This window comes from Streptopelia decaocto (assembly GCF_964273445.1).
Source record: "Streptopelia decaocto genome assembly, chromosome: 12".
Taxonomy (NCBI): Eukaryota; Metazoa; Chordata; class Aves; order Columbiformes; family Columbidae; genus Streptopelia; species Streptopelia decaocto.
In genome coordinates, this window is record NC_138667.1 from 15,732,313 (window position 1) to 15,753,319 (window position 21,007).

At 39.3% G+C, this 21,007-nt stretch overlaps 2 protein-coding genes across 2 annotated transcripts in view; both read right to left on the reverse strand.

Moving 5' to 3' along the window:
• Positions 1-380: 380 nt before the first annotated feature.
• Positions 381-2,508, reverse strand: FOXI1 (forkhead box I1; the record flags this gene model as incomplete). Its single annotated transcript, XM_082063601.1, is given in 4 exon segments — positions 381-473; positions 476-517; positions 519-934; positions 1,935-2,508. Coding segments are annotated over 4 exon segments (1,125 nt in total).
• Positions 2,509-14,668: 12,160 nt separating this feature from the next.
• The window catches only part of DOCK2 (dedicator of cytokinesis 2), a 169,785-nt gene continuing 163,446 nt past the window's right edge, over positions 14,669-21,007 (reverse strand). The window contains exons 49-52 of the mRNA XM_082063591.1: positions 20,071-20,251; positions 18,476-18,596; positions 17,350-17,492; positions 14,669-15,489 (exon numbers count right to left, since the gene is read on the reverse strand). Of these exons, the coding sequence (XP_081919717.1) occupies positions 15,415-15,489; positions 17,350-17,492; positions 18,476-18,596; positions 20,071-20,251 (520 nt within the window). The 3' untranslated portion in view covers positions 14,669-15,414. The remainder of the gene's footprint in view (positions 15,490-17,349; positions 17,493-18,475; positions 18,597-20,070; positions 20,252-21,007) is intronic.

The following is a 21,007-nucleotide window of genomic DNA, read 5'->3' on the forward strand; positions in this document are numbered from 1 at the left end:
ATTTAAAATTATAACCACGTTTCTGTTAGCACTTTAAAAAGCATAGCAATATTAGGACCATGCAAAAAAAAAGCTTCATGCCTAAGGCAAACGGTAACTTCTCAAGGGTGGCTGTAGAGGACCATGGTTTGCAGCAATGCAAGCACAGTGTCTCAGGAGAACTCTTCACTACTCTTGCTGTTTTGATCCCTGATTTTTTAAGTGGAGCTGCCATATGTGGAGTGTTTGTGATCTGAATAAGTATAATGGGTAACAAGTCTGCAGCTGTCAGAAGGTAGGATGCAGCACAGATCCCAAGACAACAGGCTAACGCTACTCATCTGCCCACAGATCGTTTCCTCTCATAAACAGCTATACTTCAGTGTCTTAGAATCCTTCATTTAGACCTCTGTTCCTTCCCTGGAATACAGTGTGTTATTTGTGCCGATACTGCTGTAAAAATGGGTGTTAAACTGGTTGAGCACAGAGTTGCTGTGGCCCAGGTGGCTAGAAGGCATAGAATTGGACCAGTCTCCCACACCATGACTGGCGATATTAGAGAGCGGAGAGTAGGAATTAAAGCCTACCATATTCTGTCCCATTTTGTCAATGGGTTCAGAGTTGAGTCCCAAAGGCACTGAGCGGCTCCCTGAGTTAGAGCCATTAACATACGCAGTCATACTGGAGAGGAAGTTACTGAGGCATGGGCCGCTGGAAGAGGGAGGTGGAGAACCTTTCCCAGGGGAATCATCAGTCCCAGGTGACGAGTTTTCCAAGATATCCTGATGCTCTACAGCTTTGGGGCTGCCACTCAGGGCACTATCCTCTGATTTCTCAGATGCAAGAGTGGCAGCACTAGCCCCAATATCAGACTTCCTTTTCCTCTTCCTGCGAAAGTTTCCATTGTCAAACATCTTTTCACAGTTTGGGTCCAGAGTCCAGTAATTCCCTTTTCCTGTTGTAGGGGACAAAACCACATTTTTAGTTTAAAATGCACACACAGAAAAGAGCAGTCATCTAGGGCTTTACAATGTTTCTCTCATTTCACAGAAATAGAACAATTGCATGAGCAAAAACCGTGTATTTTTTACTCACACAAAAGCAGAATTCTGTTGGGTTCATTAAAAAGTGTATAGGTTTTGGGCTGTATCCTTTAGCCCTGACTCTTCACACAGGTAAGACTACAAGTGGAATGACTGGGAGGGGTTGCTATTTTGTTTTCTTGGTGAGAGAAGTAGGGTTTCAGTATATAGCTTGTCCTCCGAATTTACAGCAGAGTAATCAAATCCCATTCTGGGCTGCTCCTCCAGATTCAGGAGAGTAGGATAGGTTTCTAATGAGATGGAACCAGATCTTTGGCCCTCTGCAGCAGCATAATTGAATGTGTTTTAAATGTTCCCAATGGTTCTTAACAGCTATTGATAGAAAACAATAAATAAAGGAACAATCTGACAGCATATCAGCCAAGGGCTTGGAAACAGAGGTGCAATTCCAAACAAAATGCTATTTGAAACAAACAGCCTGCTCTCCTCTTGAGAACTATTGTTGATTTCCTAAAGTTACTGGATTTCTTTGACAAATCTGTGTTTGCCTTATCCCATTTCCATTAATTCCCAGTTAAATTTGACGCAAGTCATATGTATTACACCAAATGGGTTTCGAATGTGACTTGCTCAGACTGCTCTGATACCTGCTGAGCCTCATGCTCAGCACATTGATCAGCTCTCAGGAAGACCCAGAGCAGTAAAGAATCCCCTTCCCTGCAGGGATTTAACAGCAACACCGATTCAGATCTCATCTCTGCATAGTTGCTTTCTAGTTCAGATTTACGAAAATAGAAGACCTACTATGTGTATGTCCTGTACCCAGGCTATGTCTCTTTGCAATGTATTAGGCATTTTTAAATTAATCAAGTTTGACTTGAGGGAGTTCAAAAGAGGGGGAGAGAGCTATACCTGGATCATCTTCATCTCGGGGCACCTTCTTGAAGCAGTCGTTGAGAGACAAGTTGTGCCGTATGGAGTTCTGCCAGCCAGCTTTGCTTTTGTTATAAAATGGGAAGTTGTCGGCCACATACTGGTAGATCTGACTGAGAGTCAGCCTCTTCTCGGGTGCTCCATGGATAGCCATGGCAATAAGTGCCGAGTAGGAGTAAGGAGGTCTAACCAACTTCATTAGCTCTTCTTGGGATGGGAGAGGAAGCCAGCCAAGGTCAGTTCCTCCCAAGCCGTGCATGTTAGGCAAGAGCTGCCTTTGCATCCCGTAAGACTGAGGAATGAAGGGACTGGCATTGGATCCCGGGAGATATGGTGGTGGGGTAATGGAAGGTCCATTTAGCCAGAGGTAAGGATTGGGAGTGGTGTTGTAATCCGTCGTCTCAAAGGTGCTCGGTCGCTGTGGACTAGGGATGTTCTGTGGATGGAAAAAGTTCTCATAGTAGATGCTCATCTCTGGAGGTTCTTGACCAATGTTTGGAAATTGTGGGCTGCAGCGTGGTGGAGAGTGTGTTTGCGGATCAAAGGAGCTCATGCTCTAACACAGGCAGCTGATAAGTTATGACACTCCTGTGCTAGTGCTCCTTTCCTGAGACAGGTGCATCACCTGTGCCCTTCCCTACGTACTTATGCACCTGTAAATGTTCCAGCTTGTGCTGCAGGCTCCACCCCACAGCCCTGAGTGGCTGCAGATGAGGACGATATCCTTTTTGGAATGCTGGCAGTCCCAGTCAGTCCCTATGTCACATCAACCAAATGTGAAAGTTACAACTGTTTATCTTCTTAAATGAAGGAATTTTCCACTAATGTGATGCACATAAAGCAAGCCTAAGGTGCCTTGAAATTAAAACCCCTAATCAGAGATCCTCCTATTTCTACCTTTCACAATGAAGTTTCAGCATTAAGTATTTCTTTCTCTTTAAAGAAAAGCCATTTTTTGCTGCTGCTAGTAACACCTCAGAATGCAAAAATGATTGTCACTCATCAATGAAACTGTAGGCATATATATACACTTGGATAAAAAAAAAGAAAGAAAGTAAAGGTCAGACCTCCTTTTCTTTCTGTAATTCTAATTGCAGTGTTGCTTGTACTTCCCCCTAGGCAATCACAGTACTACAGGCTAGTTCTGTAGCTGGTTACTCAGGTGAGCAATCTTACTGATATAAACGGAATTATTCTCTAAAGTAAGAATTAATCTTGTGAGAAAAAAAATTCAAGCTTAATCATCAAACCTTTCTTTAGAGCTTAAATTGGTGAACTGAAATAGGAAATCATTATTTGCTGCCTCCTCTTTGCTGCAGGATTGGTGCAGGGAGCTCATAAAAACTCTTAGCAGAATTTCCAGACGAAAGAGGCAGTGTTCAGCACAGCTCTTTTCAGCTCATTTGCAATAGCTTCATTTATATCTGTGCAGACAGAAGTTTATTCCTTAAAATTAAGTAAGAAGGAAAAACCTCTAGCCCTTTTATGACCTGGAAAAAAAAACTTACTGCTTTGCATGGCGCCCTGCACTTTCGAAGGAGGAAAAAGCAGAGCTGCAATCTCACCAACACCTGCCTCAGAGTGAGGACAGCTCTTAGGGCTGTGTCACAGCAGAACAGACTGTGCGGTAGTTAAAAGCATAGTCACAGCTCCCTTTAGAAGTGATATTTGCATATTTTTTATGTTTAAAGCACAAATGTACATTTGGAACTTCACTCAGCTTTAATAACCCATGCAGTTAAAAACAGACCTGGTATGACAAGGCCTTTAAGATGGCTCTAGTCCTATAATTTCTGCAGAAGCACAAGTTTCGACCTGTAGATTTGAATTCCTGGCTGTACCAAAGACTGTTTTGCATTGTCGCACATTCATCAATTCACTTTATCTTCTGTGCTGCAGCACCACCACCATTTCCCCCCTCCCTGAGCATTAGTGATCGACCAATGTCACATTCATATCACTGTTGCTTTGAAAGGTTCAAAAAGCACTTCACTGGAAATACAACTGAAATATTGAGTATGGAGTGACAAAGCCAGCCAACTTGCCAGCTCAGAAATGTGTCTCTACAGCTGTTATTTATAAAATACATGCTTTCACTGCATATAAAATCATTTGTACTACAACTATGGACAAACAAGTTGCTATTTTAATTTGAATAACCGTGTTCAGAGTTTGTAAATGCTAACTAGCCTATGCAGAGACACACAATAAACAGACAAAAGTGGAATTTAGTGGGGCTGGATTATTTTCTAAGTGACAACTGCTGTGCAAAAGGTGACTTGGACAAAAAAAAAATGATGATTCATTTTTCAGGAAATAATACCACAAGTACCTCCCTCCTCATGAAAGCCATCTGAAATAACTTTTTTCTCTGTAAGAATCTGAGTACAAACATACAAAAAACTGACGGAGCAACGTTGCCTACAGCTTCCTAATTAACTTACTAACACACAGATGTACTTCAAAACGTACATCTGTAGTCCTGCAAATATTAATGTTACAGCTATTGCTGATACAAACCCCTAATATTTACAGAAGAGTCAATGCAACAAAACATTTAAGAAATGCTCAGATGAGTAAAAACAGGAGTCACTTTTACAATGAACTAAGGCCCAGAATATAGTATGGAAAGAAAACAATACATTTTTGATCCTCTCAGCACATAACCTTTTTGACAAAAAAAAAAACCAACCCTGAAAACAAGAAGAACTTGTGAATTTATTACTGCTTGGGATTCGTATATTCCAAGAAGTAAACATTCAGCTAACTGCATCATGAAATTGGATGAGTAGTATCTAAAATACTTATTCCCTGAGGTGCTCTGCACACATAATCACAGTTAAAATACACTGAAGTGGGTGCTGAGTGAATACATGCTTTGAAAATATGCCAGGCTTTGCAAAGGAAAAAAACACATTACTTCTGCAACCAGAGACTGATGAAGGTTGTAAAACTTACTCTGCAAATTAATCTTTATGAAGTTTTGGTACAGTGCTTGTTAGCAAGGTCAAGCCCTCACTGTATTCTGCAGCTGCTTGAGTACCAGACATACCTTGATGTGACATCTGAGTAAAGGATCACACAAAACAAAGTAAAACAAGGGCTGAGGTGAAGAATGGCAAGTACTGCTTCTGGAGCAATGAAGTACAAAGACAACTGTAGGATTCTGCCTGTGGAGCTCTGAAAGAGGGTGCAAAGGTCCGATCCCTCCCTGCCATGTGTGTGCTGGCACAGCTTCTAACACAGACACGACCCCATCAGCAACGTTTTTCTTCCGACTATGCCTGACTTATTCAGATCGGAGTATAAACAGTGCCACTAAAATTGGTACTTTGTCAGTACTGTGGGCACACCTTGAGAATCACTGCAATACATGTTCCTGTCCAGCACCTGAGATGCAGATACTCATATGCAGGCAAAAGGCAGCAAGGAAGGAATAATCTTTGCTCAAGCTGTGATTGCTGAGCAGGGCTGGTCAGAACTGCAGTTTATTGAGTCTAGCGAGGAATACTGTCCTGGTGTCCCCACCACTGAGACTCCTGTTCTTGGCAGGGCTGGAAGGAGGATGTAGCAATCCCAGAAGTGGAGAAAGGAGAAGGAAAACTGGTGAGGCTCCCATATAAAGAGGCTGGGAAAAGGTGAGATGCTGGCCAAGCTATGCTAATAGATCGTGTTTAGGGCTGAAAAACACTAGAAATAAAATGGAGACTGGTGCTGGAGTCATAGATTAGTTATCATGACTTCCAAACATCATAATACATTGGTTTTGGTGAGGTCTTTGTAGGCAGAATATGTATTTTTTTAAACATTTCTTTTTACTACAGTATGGTACTGTACAACTCACATCTCTACCAGTTAGAACCCTGATCAACCACAGATTGTTGTCAAACCAAAGACTGTTTGCTACTCTTACGTTAAAGGTTTGTTCCTCTCGATTTGTTAAGTGAAGCTCCAAAATCTGCAAGGTTGAAGCTGAGCCTCCGCAGAACCGTCTCTCTCCATGGGTTTTCCAGGTCAGCTCCTATGTAGCCCTCTACTGCAGCCAATAGTAATATTTCTTCACACTGATTGCCCTTTTGCAGAGGAAAACCATATTTGTCTGAAATTTTGGGTTATGAAAAGTTCAAACTAATTTAATTAAAACTAGGATTCCTCAATCTTTTCACGTATACCCCAAAGTAGCCTATACATTCCTGAAATGCAGTGACTTGAGAGAAGTGCATGTACACCAGCACACGGTAGAAAGCAAAACCACAGGGGATAAAAGGCAGACAATAACATGGGGAACTCTTTGTATGCTTTTGTCATGTTTTGGCTGAGATACTCCTAACTGCCTTCTTAACTGGATCTTTTGAAATCATAAAGCAAAATGCAGCATGATACCTGCTACTTTCACAAGCACCTTTAGGTCATCGTGCTGTTTCACAGCATGATAGTTTGATTAATAGAGAACTTAGATCAAAAGCCCCATGCCTGCAGGATGCAAACTATAACACAGGGCAAACCCACTCCAAGAACTCAAACAGGTTCAAAATTTTGTAGTAGTAACTTCATCCTGGCAAACTTATAACATACTGGATATCATCTGCTCCTCATGCAGCCAACATAAAGCAGTCTGCATCAAGTACTTCAGCTAATTAGTCAGAAATTAGACACACTTGATCCAGATCATGATACATATTTCCCAGAAAATCCCACAGTGCAGAGATCTATTTTTAATGAATATGAAGCTTTAGGCTGTACTGTTAACATCGTGTATAATCCCAGTCCTGGTGTATTATCACAGTTTAACACCTTGCTGAAGAAAAGTTCATACAAGATATGTATGTGATCACAAAGAGGGAAAAGTTTTTTTTGAAGAGTCCATCTACAACTCAGTATACCAAGCAACCCAACTAGTTTCAAAGAACCCACACACTGAATAAAGAAACTTCAGTGTTCATCGATAATACATTTTCATATAAGGACAAATTATTTGTATTCTTAGTAGTCTAATTAATTACTTGCAGAAGTAATTAATGTCTTACTCCAATAAACATCTGCACAGCATATGCACAATATAAACCACAGCAGCAAAAGAAACAAGGTACAGCAGGCAAAACAATGTCATCTCAAGGCCATTACAAAAGCATAGGAAATGTAAAACATAGTATTGCAAAACAAGGCAACTGAACTTTATTTCTAGAAATGAAGGTTGAACATTAAATTAATGAAAAAGGCAATATAATTTGGACCTGTGCCACAGATGCTGCAATGCCACAACGCCCTTAGACTTTTTAAGTCTTTCAGAATAAAACCACTGTGGCTTTTTAAAGCAACTTTATAACCAAGGTTTTAGAAGACTGTAAAACCTCATAAGGGCTAGTAGCTTCTTTTTGACCATGAGAACTGTGGTAATAAAAGAAGTCATAACTCCTGCTTCGACAAAGGCCTTCCAACATCTTGCCAGTTTATAATATGGTAGAAGGGATTAGGTGTCCCCTGACTCACGCATCAGTCATGACAAGCCATAGGCAGGTAAGAAATCCACAGCCTCTGTTTGGCTGCCTATGGCTCCCATGGGATCTGCTGCATTTCGATACACAGACATGCTCAGCCCTGCAACAGAGGATACCCCAAGTCTAAACCATACATGGAGAGATTCTGCAACAAATTTATCTCATGTTAGAACCTGAGGCATCTCTCAATTATGGGAAATTAGTTCAACTAGAGACACTTCAATCAATCACATTTTGACACATCAGCTTCTGAAGAGCTGAAATTCTTGCCTCGTTCAGATTACCTGCTTATACTTCTATGCTTGCTACTAAATGCTTGTTTATACTAGAAATAAATGCTGCTAAAAATCAAACTAGGTGTTGCATGAACGTCAATTGTGTTTACCAAATAAATTAATCTATACACTTTTCTCTTGTGCATTTCAGTGAGATGCAGAACAGAATTTATACAAAAAGTAGTAACATGCTAATGCTTCTGTTTCAGATTTCAGCATCAAGGTATTTGCTTGTATAGATAAATCAGCGCCTCCCACTCCACAATTTAAATGGAGGTCTCATTGAAAAGACATTTTAGAACCAAGAATTTTTCAGAAAACATAACTTCCTTCTTTTTTCTATGTTTTGTTCACAGTGTTCTACACCCTTTGGTACTTGCACAGCAAAACACTTGGGGAAAATTAATTAGCAACTAAAACTGATAAGTGAATTGGTACAAGTAAGTGCAGTGAACTACTTTATGGACACACCCAGTCATAAATAAACTTAAGGTTGTTTTAATGTAACCAGGGTTTAACTGCAGTAAACTAAGATCATCTAACTTGTGAATAGGATGATTTACTGTGTTAATAATCCTTGCTTTTCAGTTGCTCCACTTTAGTTTTCCCAGTATCGGGGTAGACAGATCAGTTGTTGGAGTTCTAGTATATGGCAAAGTATTGCAACTACTTATCTCCCCCTAGTGACAATTTTTGAAAATGTACCGATTTAGTCAGGATGTCCCCTACAGATAACCTAGTCAGTAACAAGTTTTAATACTGGCATGATCACTGGCCCCTTAGCAATATTATATATACCTGGATTTGTATTTCTGGGATCTGTAAAAATAATTAATCGTATATGTAAACATCGTTAACTTTTTCACATTAGAATCCTTCCTTTGCTTTGAAATTCTCTGCAGAAATTCTGGTAACTTTAGAGATTTGTGTCTTTCTTTCAGGTTTGTTTAATTTGCTCTTTTGTTTTCCACTACAGACCTCCAATTGTACCTATTTCTTGTCTCGTGAAAGAAGTCTAAATATGGGTGATAAAAAAGACTACAAATCCGGGCATTGTGCATTAGTACTATTGAGTGTGTCAAAGCACTACTCAAGCATTGCTGAGTGTGTCAAAGCAACTGAAGTCATGTAGTAAAGACTTCACATTGAGTATTACTATTTGTAGAATCCAGATACCCAACCATAACAAGCCTTATTGTGTGATAAAATACAATATTCCTGGCTAAAAGAGCTGCATCTAAAAAGCAACTGTATCCAGGGCTGTATTTTTATGTATAATAACATAAGTATATAAGCAAACATTGTGGGGAAAATCTTCCCTCAAAATATCTGTCAAACATGGAGTTTATTTAGACTTTTGTAGTTACAACAACAGTGCAAGATTCCTACTACTTCCCCTAGATAAGTCTCTTTTTTTTGGCTGCTGGCCTGCCATTTCAAGGCATAGATACCTTAAGTGACTGGTTTCTGATCCTCGTCACCATTCCTGTGCCTTTTGAATCAGTCACCACCTAAACCCGTTGTAACACCATCAACAGACACCTACCATCAGCAGAACTAATTCAGGTTAACGGGAACGCCTATGAAATGTTAACTGGGAATGAGAGATCACTCACGGCTCTCACACTGACCTGTTCATGAATGCAAGTTGAATACCCATGTGCATAATGGGGCATATGGAGCAACAACACACACTCATACCCCATGAAAAAAAAACATGAACACAGAAACTGTATTTGTTACAGCACAGACGTTCACTGCAGCTGTGTAATTCTAGGATTGGCCACACAAAAGATCACTCATGGCACAGTGGAGCTCTCTGCTATCCTGGACGACAAAACCTACACTGGAAAGAGATAAGTCTATCAAAAAAACAATCAGATCAAACTGTCCTCACTTGAAAACCATGATTAAATTTATCTAACATTTTAAAGTTTATTAAATCCATGTCCTACCTGAGGTTTGTTTGCAGAGCAATTATTCGTTTACAGTGTTAATCTTTAGCACACACTGCATCATGATAGCAAATCAGAGGAGAAAATTACAGACTGAGTCAATAATGAACAACTACTTTCCTCACCCCATGGCAGTAAACATTGCCAATGCTGAAGTCCTTAAACTGAGGTCAGCCTCTGGAATGTTGCTCAATGTTCCCTCTCAAAAGGACCTTGAATGCCTAAGAGCAAGTAGGAACCCAGTTCTCGGAAGGAAATATAAGTAAATACTGTAGTACTAGTAACTACTCTGAGGCATCCAGGATAGGAGATAGCTGCAAGCTTTTTTCATGGAGGCTTCCATATTCCTTGGAAAAACAAACAAACAAAAGATACAGGTAAAAAAGATGGACATTTCCACCTCCAAAAATTGAGAGAAAGGGTCCTTAAATTGGTTTGGTTTTTTTTTTTGTCCCGTTAAAAAAGGGATAATGTAAGGAGATTTTGGCTTTGAATTGGCTAAATTCTCTTGATTTCTACATGAGAAGGATCCTGTGTTTGGCTAAGTTACACATTTTCCTACACTCTGGAGAACTGATCTGTGCCATTGTTTTAAACAGAATGCCCTCGGTCTAGATGATTCCCATGGATGTTGGCATGTATGAAACCAGTGTCTGGCATAAATATTTCATCTGTTAAATATAAGAGCATTGCACTGAAGCTGTAACAAAAATGGGTCTTTTGGTCTTTTCATGAGAGTTAAGCTAAAAGCCTTTAAATGGAAGAGCAAGTTAGCACAGAGAATTATGTGATTAGATGGCTTTAAACACATCTCCTGGATAAGCTGACTTAAACAGAAACCAGATTTAATTACAAACAAAACTACCTTCTTCTGCCCTGCCTTGCTACGTTAAAAACATGCTTAACAGCTTTTTTTGTTTAAAAGTGCCCTCATCCCATGCTCAGGGTGGAACGGACCTATTGGGAGCTTGACAAGCTTTTTGAGATTTAAATTATATAATTATTTCAAAGATGCTTCCATTGCTCTTGGGCTGAAATAAAAATCCCTTGATAAGCAGCCAGACATGATACAGCTGCTGCAGTACTGGGACATCAGCAAGCAGCTTTGATTCAGAGTCTGTATAGCTGTAAGTACAATAAAACGCATATGGATTTATCCTAGTCCAAGCAGAAATGTATGCTCATTAGTGCAGTCAATGCAAAATCTCATTATGACTCAGGGTATAGATTGTACTGTGTGATTTACCAGCCATCAGTTGTTGAATTGCTAAGAGACTTGATATTCAAACTGATCAAGTCAAATCATCTAAATCCGCTTCACTTTCTCAGCAGTTTCCCCTTCATCATTCCAAAGCTTTTTCTTGTAGGATTCCTTACACAGACCTTCAACTCACTTTGAATGAAAGAGTCTGCTCCATCATTGCCACTAGCAATGAAGCAAACAGCAAAACAGCCAAACAACGAAAGCTGTGAATATCAAATAGGTTAAAGAGAGCAACTCAATTGTAATTGAAACTTCAGTCACTTTAGTAACATGACACAAAAGCATTAACCTGTGTACCCATTCCCTGATCTTTTAAGAGCTGTGAACAAGTGCTTGGCACAGGTTTATTGCTTTTTGCCAGTTCAGGTTAGGACATACTCTTCAGCCAGTTTTTACAGTAAAACAGCTCCTGCCTAAAAACACTGACTAAAATATAGTAGCTGGTGCTAAAAACTCCTCATCACCACTCTGGCTACTCGAGGCCCTACAGATTGAGGAAAATTTTAGGGTGTTATTCCACTACAGCTTCCTTGGATTAGTAATTGTGGGAGCAAACTGCCTCTGCATCTCAAGTCTCATATGGAAAGCAGTATAGTTCACCTTGTCGATTATATGAGTTCTGTTCTTCAGAGACCAGGATGGCACAAGGTTCCTTCAATTTAAACATGATGAAATTGGACACATTCCAGACTCTCAGAGTCTTGATGTGATGCATTAATAACACATCCAGGAAAATCTACTTCCACAGAGTTGTACTGCCTTTGGTTTAACATATTGGTTTGAGTTAATTTTACTTGTTTGTTGTGACCTTCTATCAACTATGAACAGGCTAGAAAAGGAGAAAATTCTTAATTTAAAATTATGCACTTCTGAAATTATGAAGAAATCCAATCTTTTTCTCTCCCAAGACAGAGTAATAATCCCACCTTAACGAGCCTTTAAAATCAGATCAAGGATTGATGAAATAAATCTGAGAACCAGAGAAAACGCTAAAAGCCACACCAAACAATATCAACAAGGAAAACGAATACAGAGATCCAATGATGCCTAATGTGTCTGTGGACTCAACACAGAATAACCAGTATGGCACACATTACCCCCACTGATGATTGGAACTAGATGCTCTTTAAGATCTTCTCCAACCCAAGCCATTTTATAATTCTACTCACGCACAATTTCTATAATCTAATAAAAAAGATTACAGACTGCATGTGATACAGATAAAAAGTTCAATGTCAAGCAGTACCTGCAACAAATACACAGGTCTATCACACATTACTTCTCAGTTCAAGAACACAATGTGTTCCTAAGGTCTGTAAAATCTTTAATAAAACTCTCCTTCCTGCTCAGAAACTTGATGCTTATTGACTTATACTCTGAACCCCTTCCTATAGCTCAAACCAGGTAATTTTAATTGAAATATAAAGAGCATTAAACTCCTCCTCCCCTGCACTGACACAGCAGCTCCCCTGGAGCCAGACCATCCTTACTAACACAGCGCTGCAGTCCATGAGACATAAAGCCCAGGTGCCTGTGTCTAAAACTCAGACATCCAGCTGACTGAACATGCATGACATGCAGCTGCAATGCATCTTACATTCTTGCAGTGTAACAGCTCTCTGCAGGTCAGCACATAAAATCCTGCTGCACCTGCAGTCCCCCTGCTAAACAAATGATTTATCACAGACTCACACTACCCTGTCACTGTCTTAGTGCCATGCAAGCCAGAAAACCAGACTGTTACTGTCCTGACTGTTTGAAATGCCTGAGAGAAGTGATACAGAAAGCATATGAAAACATTGTTGTGCCCAGAAATGCTTTTCTGACCTTGCATGGTGAGAGCTGGCAGGGCTGTACAGATCACAGGTGAAGCTCCCCCGCTTCATTAATCCCTGGGACAGCAGCCAAAGCCTGACCCTATTCTGGAGTAAATTTCTGCTCTCTGTGCTTCACCTCAAAGAACGTAAAATAAGTAGGTTCTCTGCACCTGAATAGATCTTCCTCTGCATATGTGAACTAAAGGTCCATTTCGCTCGTGACAGAAATGACAGTAATCCGTGCTGACTTACATTTTAAACAGACGTTGCCAGATTGCTGTACTTGCACTTCATTATCCCAGAGCACCACTCTTCTTCATGCTATGCTGCTTATTTGGACTACATGTCCATATCCCCAGTTTCTGGAAACTTGTCCTCCAAACATCCTTAAAATTCTGGTTCTGGGCAGTAATTTTTTCATAGTTAATTTTGCTTTTCTGCTCAGAGTTTATTTACATGATTTCAGGCTTGAAACAGATCTAAAACTGGGCTGGCAAGAAGACAGCAGTCTGTGACGTGGGACAACTAATAAGATTTTTTGCTGATATTTGGTAAATTAAGTGCAAATCTAAACTCTTCATCAAAAATTATATTGAAACCTGTGCAAAATGCAAGCATGAATCTTGAACCAGTAACTAAGCACTCACCACCAAACTTTCTTTGGACATTGTTGCCCTGCCTTCCTGGTTTATGGGCTCTTCCTTCTCTTCCATTCTTTGTATTTTTTATTTTGAATCACAGCACTTTGATTATAATTTTTAACAACAGCTTGAGCTAAAACTGTTTTAGTCCACTCTTACATGAAAACACAGTTGCAAGATACGATAAGCAAAAGACAACCTTTAACAGATATCTTTACAAAGAATAAACAGTTGATTAATCATCCTTCTCTCACTCGTTCCTAGCAGAACCAAACCTTTTATTTTAAAATAGTTTTTATTTTGTGATATCAATATTTCTTCAATCTACCGGCAAATAGTATTGAAGGACAACCTTGGTACCCTCCTTCTTCTTCCCCCAGGTTAGCAAGACGTTAAACATGCACCCCTCAGCCTTTCACTTTCTCCCACCCACAGATAACCTACTCTATTAAACTGAGCTTTTTCCTAGAACAGCCTTGTCCTTCCTCAGATGCAGTATAAAGTTGCTGTGAAAAGCAAATGAAACAAACAGTCTATCAGTGTCCATGCCAACAAACACTGTAGTTAGTGTTAAAACTGGACCCATTTTGTTTTGCTGTCTGTGATTATTCCAGTGAAAAGTATTTCCTGGCACACTATTAGTTCTAATGGCAAATATTTCAAACTTCTCCCAGAAAACAATCACTAATTAGTTCTGTAGAAAACAGCTTCACACTGACAACCTGCAAAGAGAGCCTAAATTCATTAAATAAATTATTCATGCTGAATGTAAAAGTGTTTATAGAAGTCGTGAGAACAAACTGAAGATGTCTTTCTATCGACTCATTTACTCAGCAAGGAATAATTTTAACCTCTTTGTCTTTCCCATATCCCTAGAAATGATAATGAGGCCAGTGTTTCCTGTCCACTACACTATACATGGTCATATTCTATTTAACTAATATGAACCTATGCAGGTGCCTGAAACATAAAGGGATGAGTGAAGGAAATCAATTATTTGCCTTTTAGAAAGCTTTATATTTGGATAACATACTTGCCTTTAGAAAGAACTGACAGGTTATCAAGCAACCCGAGATGCTGACTTGCAGTGCTGTCTAGCTTCATGGCAATGAGGCATCATTTTCCAACTCTACCTCATGAGTTGGAGAGAAACGAAAAATCAATTCTGAAAGCAGAGACTTGAGTTTGTAGAATTCCATTTGCTGTCAGAAAGTAATACCTTATATACGATGATATTTAGAGATTTCCAGAAGAAAGTTTCAAGGCAAATAATTTTTTAACATTTTATTGATGAACAGCAGAAAATGCAGCTTTTGTTTATCATACTGCTGGATGTAACATCAATTTGTACATGTGTAAGTGAACTTTTGCACATGTTTTCAACATGATAGATGCTGTTCTGAAAGTAACTCAGGCACGTGGCGTCACAGCCGTGGACATCACCCTGGGAAAGACTGAGGATCCAGAGCAGTGTGGTGAGAGCAGCAGGGGAATCTGAGGACTGTAAATCCAGCTACAGCCACAGAGTTAACTGTCCGTGGCTATTATATATTGTGCTGAGCCATCTGTTGCCTTGACTACACTATCTAGTTTAAAGATAGCTGGAGCGTGTCTGTACAAGCTACACAAAACGATAACTTCTGTGCTCTTTGAAAAGAACAAGATCCAACTTACATTATCTAGTAAGCCTTGCAGATGGCCTTTTAATACATCTTTCTTCTCAAGAACAAGTTTTGTCACTAGGGAACGCACAATGTCCTTTGACCTGTATAACCAGAGGCTCACTGAACTTCTGTATCCTGATGTGCACATCCTGGAGTATCTTCTTCAAATGTTATTCCTATAACTGTATCACAAGTAATTTATGAGCACCCAAGAATATTGTTAATATTGTCTATTGGCCATCTATTGTATCAGTGTCTTTCTTTAGAGTAGATGGTGCTTTAAAACATGATAGTTACGTATATATAATTATTTTTGGCTGAGGAATGGTCTTATAACGGGATGAATTACAGATCTGTAGACGGAGATTTGAAATGGTGCTCCACAGACTGCTTTCCGTCTTCGAGAACTTTGGAAATGCGCTGCAAAAAAGACAAAACAAAAATCAAAAAAACAGAGTAATATGTTAAAAAAACCCTACTGTATTGGATTCAGTAATATGCACTAGCTTGTGGCCTTAAGCTGCAGCTAGAGATAGATGTTGAACAAATCCTGAATATTTTGAATTCATTTCTCGACCCTGCAAAAAAATAAACCTGTATTTAAACCCATCCACATGATTCCCATCATGCTGTGAAGCACTATACAAATGGATATTTCACTTTATTCAGTTCTTTCTGAGACTTGTAAAAAAGGACTTGGTTTTAAGCTAAAAGAGGGGAGATTCAGGCTGGACATGAGGAAGAAATTTTTTATGCGGAGGGTGGTGAGAGCCTGGCCCAGGTTGGCCAGAGAGGTGGTGGATGAACCATCCCTGGAGACATCCCAGGCCAGGCTGGACGGGGCTCTGAGCACCCTGAGCTGGTGAAGATGTCCCTGCTCATGGCAGGGGGGGCACTGGGGGAGCTTAGAAGGTTCCTTACAGCCTAAAACATCCTATAATTCTATGAATACAGAATTTTGCTCACTAAAACATTACCTTAATCTAGTCTCCATACCAAAATCACAGCCCAAACCTGATACAAGCCTGACTGTAATTTCCTCAGGTGCCACCTACCTGGGAAGCCAGTTGGAGTTTCAGGTTTGGAAGCTGACCTCTGAAGGTCCGACCTAAGCTATTCTATGATTCTATGATAATTTGTCCCTATTTTATGTGCTGCTTAGTTTTAAATGTGAGCAGATGAGATCGTGCTGAAAAGCTGTTACTTCTGGGTCTGAAAAGAACAAGTCTGTGATAAAATGAATACAACTGAAATGTTACAGACTCCAAATTAACAGGTTATGCTTGTTCCTACCAGAAAAATATTATTGTGAACACAACTACATGCAGATTTTCCTAAATGTTGCTCTATAATCCCTGAAGGCACTATCTATGTTTTTTAGAAGACTGCAGAACCTAATGGATGAAAATGAAACCTATTCACCAGAAAAAAATATATTTTTTAAACAACCTTTGTTTGAAAGATCAGCAAAGATTTGACACATAAATTATTGAAAGTGCCATAGAATGCTTATGCAGTATGCATGTCAGTAGCTACCAACATCTGCACTAAATTGCACCATCCCACTACCTGAAAAAATAGGAAAAATATACAACTTTTGAATCTTATCAGCTGCACTGAATATACTTTTTTTCTTTCCAAAGTTACATTAAATACAATAGTTTTACTTTTGTGACATTTCCACAGAAATCAGTGAAAGGTTTCCTGCTTTAAGGGAAGGCAACATTAATGGCTACAGTGCAAGCCTGTATTTATTTTCAAATAAGCACCTCTGACTTCAGAAAGCAACTCACACTGTGCATGTTTTGCAACACATTCTGTCCTTGCCCTGCTGTGGGCAGTTAGCACTAGCATCAACATAATGAAATCAAACAAGAAACAATTGCTTTCCATCTTTTGCTAATGAATGTTGTCTAAAGTAAATCAGAGAAAATCAGTAGGTCAAATGAGACCTCTTGTGGTACAGATGCAGAACTGCCCATCTGAGCCTTCCGTTAAACACACACGCAAGCTGCACATCCATACTCCTGAAAGCAGAGCCAGAGGCAAGTTTTGCTTCCCCACAGAGCTTCCATTCGAAAAACAAACAGACAAAACCACCACCATCACCACCACCAAACTCAACAACAAACAAAACTCAACAACAACAAAGAAGAAGTGTTTGACTTATGATCTTACTGTATCTTAAAATCACTTAATTTCCAAAGCATAGATTTATTTTATTTTTTTTCCAAGGAGGTAACGCTTTCTTTTTTTGCCCCATAAACACACAGAACTTACCATTGTCTTAAATAACTGGTTCACTTTCTTTTTTTTGAAGGTTTTCTTGTCACCGTCTGAGGTGGAAGGAAACACTGGATGACTCAGCCTATGTGATGCAATTGTTTCATCAGGTGCCACAGGGCCGACAGACAGAGTTAATCCTAAGAACAGCAGAATATTGGTTGTACAAAACAAAACCAAGAAAGGAGAGTCAGAGTGCAAGATAAAGCAGCAATCGAAATAATTAACTACTGCAATTACTGGAAAGAAATTAGACGTTTATTTAACTATATCCTTAGAATACAAAAATAAATAATGGGGAAGCACTAAACTTCATTACACTGGAACTGACTAGTGAAAAAAATATGAACCAACTTGGTCACAGAAGAAAAAAAAAAGATAAATACATGAAAAAGAAGTGGGCCATGACAGTCTGTTGTGCTTAATGTGCCTAATGTTGGCTACATCTGGAAAGTCAGGGACAATGGGAGGGACAGCAGTAGGGGGTACGGAGCACTGATGCAGGGCACATTTTTTTGTTTGGCTTTGAAATGTGTTGCACCTTCAGTTACACTCTGCCCTTGTCTATCGCGCAACTGTCAGTCTTCCAAGTGGGCAGTTGTGTTACCTTGTTTCCTCTTCCTCTTGATGTGAGGGACGCTTACGAGATCCCTCTCTAATGTCAAAAGCAGAAGTTAAGTCCTGCTTAACTAGCTTTGGGGATACTTGGCAAAGCAAGTACAGAGCAGCTCTTCGTGCCTCAAACGCTGCCCTCAGCTGGGAGGGCAGGGTGCAGAAACCCTTGCTTCTGCAAGTGGGAGCCCACACAGCAAGGAGGATGGATAAACTTGGTTCTTCTCAAGGTAGGGGGAATGCCCACACTATACAAGGAAGCAAAATTTGGAGCTCCAGAAGTAACACTTCCACATTTGCTTGTTAGCACTAGACAGCACAGTGTCACCGAGCACAAGCAGCAGTCCAGCCTCACATGCACAATACACGCTTACATTGTAATCTCTGTGTCCGGGGCACGGAGCCACACAGAGAGAGCTGCCTGCTCTGCTTGGAGCAAACCCTTTATTGCCGTGTTTTCTTAGCATAGTCATAAAGAAGTGAGAACTCTTCTCTTACTGTAAGAGCTTACCTGGGATAGTTGGCATTGAACGACTGACAGAACTCATCTGCTTGAGGACAGATGTTTTCTGAGGCGCCACTGCATGTTCTGAGAGGTTGGTGTCACTCATGAACTCGTATTTCCTTGACAGCTGTTTAATTAAAAAGAAAAATGCTATTAATGATCAACTGAGATGTGAGCAACAAAATTTAAGGAAAATAATATCTTGTGAAAAGTATAAAAGACAAAAATTAATAAACAAACTATCACTTCTAACTTGAGTTCTTTATGGGATTGTTTGCTGAGTAAACAATAAAAGTAATTAGAAGCAGTAGTATTGGATTCACATTTAATATTATACACTAGCTAAAAACATGCAACGACTTTGCAGATGATATATAGTTAAATAAATACTTCTCATTCCACATAGCAGAAATATTACTCTAAAAAAACTAGTTAGAGGAGATTCTTGAATCTGGAACTCTAGGATGGTATTCCCACCATATCTTTGCAATAATACCATCAGCCAGCTCTGACTGTGATCTGCAATGTAAAAAAAGTTTTAAAACATTTTTTCCTATTGCATTAACACAGCCAGCTCGGCTTGACACGGTTTTTCTGAAGTCAAAAAACAATCCTGTAATTCAATATGGAGTGAGATTCCCACAGTCAGGTGTCTGCGTTACCCAATCTAATCAAAAGACAAAGATGTTAATTGTTTTTGTATATTAATGCTTTACAGACCATGACTGTGCTTTATCTCTCTTTTTATGTAAGAGGACATGTAGTGTAAGACAATCATGATTCTCCATAAGTTTCTCTTCATTTCCCAAAAGAATCTCAGCTTTCTATTGAATTCACGTTGCCTTAGATGATTCCTCCAAAAAGTTTTGATCAAATGACTTAGGCACTCTCCAAGTAACTCAATAATCTTTCATTGCCTGACATTTAATTTAGATAGGACTTGTATATCAGAAGACATCTTTCATTTTTTTTTAATTTCTTTTTATATTAAAAGCCTCCTTAGAATTAAACTACCAAAAAAAAAAAAAAGGTGCACAATATAAGTTATATCAGTCAGTCTAATGATCTAGCAGTGCAATAACAGCACTCAGATGATCTATGGAGCAAGAGATGCCAGGGCTTCCAAGCTTCAGTCTGGTACTGTTTAAGGAACACTGTTTGTAATTTTGCAATTTCCTAACAGCTGCACATTCCATAACAAGGTACAAAACGTACAGGGCTCATCACTTCTGCAATAGCCCTGACTGCGAGGAGCTGCCATGAAATGTCAGCACAGTCAATTGCCTCTCCAAAGGAAAGCTAGCTTAACCCTCCCAATATAGTACTCTATTTCAAGCTAAGCAAGCTTCAGAATGTGCAGCTTGAGGGCTATATCATCTGTCATCATAAGCTAGTAAAGATGTTCTGATTTTTCCATTGATTTCTTTCCTCCTCAGCATCTTGCACGTTTCATTCATGGCAAGGCAGACAGTCTCTGCATCCTGCGTATTTCCCTTTGTGACACCTAGAGTTCTGTGTGATATGTTTTTCTTTTCCTAAGCAAAGAAGTAATGTCCTCTTTTTTATGGATTGTAAAATACTATTCTAACTCAGTAACATACACATTTCATGTCCGAGATAGAAATATCAGGTGCTGTCTTCTCATCAGCAAACACCACACTGCTTCTTTTTGTTCTTTTTTTGGACCTTCTCATCTTGACTTCAGGGTGGGGATTAATTTGCAGAGCAGTCTCCTCTGATTCTGCTTTTACTGGCTTTGGTAGCACTACTTCCAGATCAAAGCTGCAGCAGGAAAAGAAAAAAGTACAAGTTGCTGAGTGATATTTTAAAAGCCACTGGTGTTCTGATGTCATTTCCCCATGAAATATAAATGTGGGTCATCCTTTCCTTTGACTTTCTATGCAGCCTTGCAAGCTCTTGGCAAAAAATTGTACAACGTGCTTCAGCTAGCAACTGGAGATACAAACAAGATGCCTTCAGGAGGTATGATATAGTCTTAAAATGATGCAAAGAATGTAAAATATTAATATGAGTGCAAAACCCTTTTTAAAGACTTGTGCATCAGCTTAAGAACATTTAAACTAAAGAGAGTTAGAGTTCAAATGGCAAGTTTACACAAGATAATGATGCTGCTGAAAGCAAAACATGCTATTTTGGTTGTTGAAAACAGTGGAACAGAGTATTACTATTTATTCTCCTGTTTTAAACACACCCTCCTATTTATTTCACCATATTGGACAACAATGCACATAAGTAGTGATAAAAAAACCCCTCCCTCCTTCTTCTAGTTTTTACAGTTTAAAAATTGGGCTATTTTTAATTTAAAAAAATGAAATAGGTGCTGGTTTTACTCTCTTCTCTGCTGATGTAACTAGCCTATTGGACATGGGGCTGAACTTATTTTACAACAATAATTGTTAAAGCAAGTAATACGGTGATTTTGTTGACCTGTGCTACCTAAAAACAAATTAGCATCACAAGACTTAAAAACAGGTGCATGATTCAGTTGCTTAAGTATCATTGGCTGGTTCCATAGGA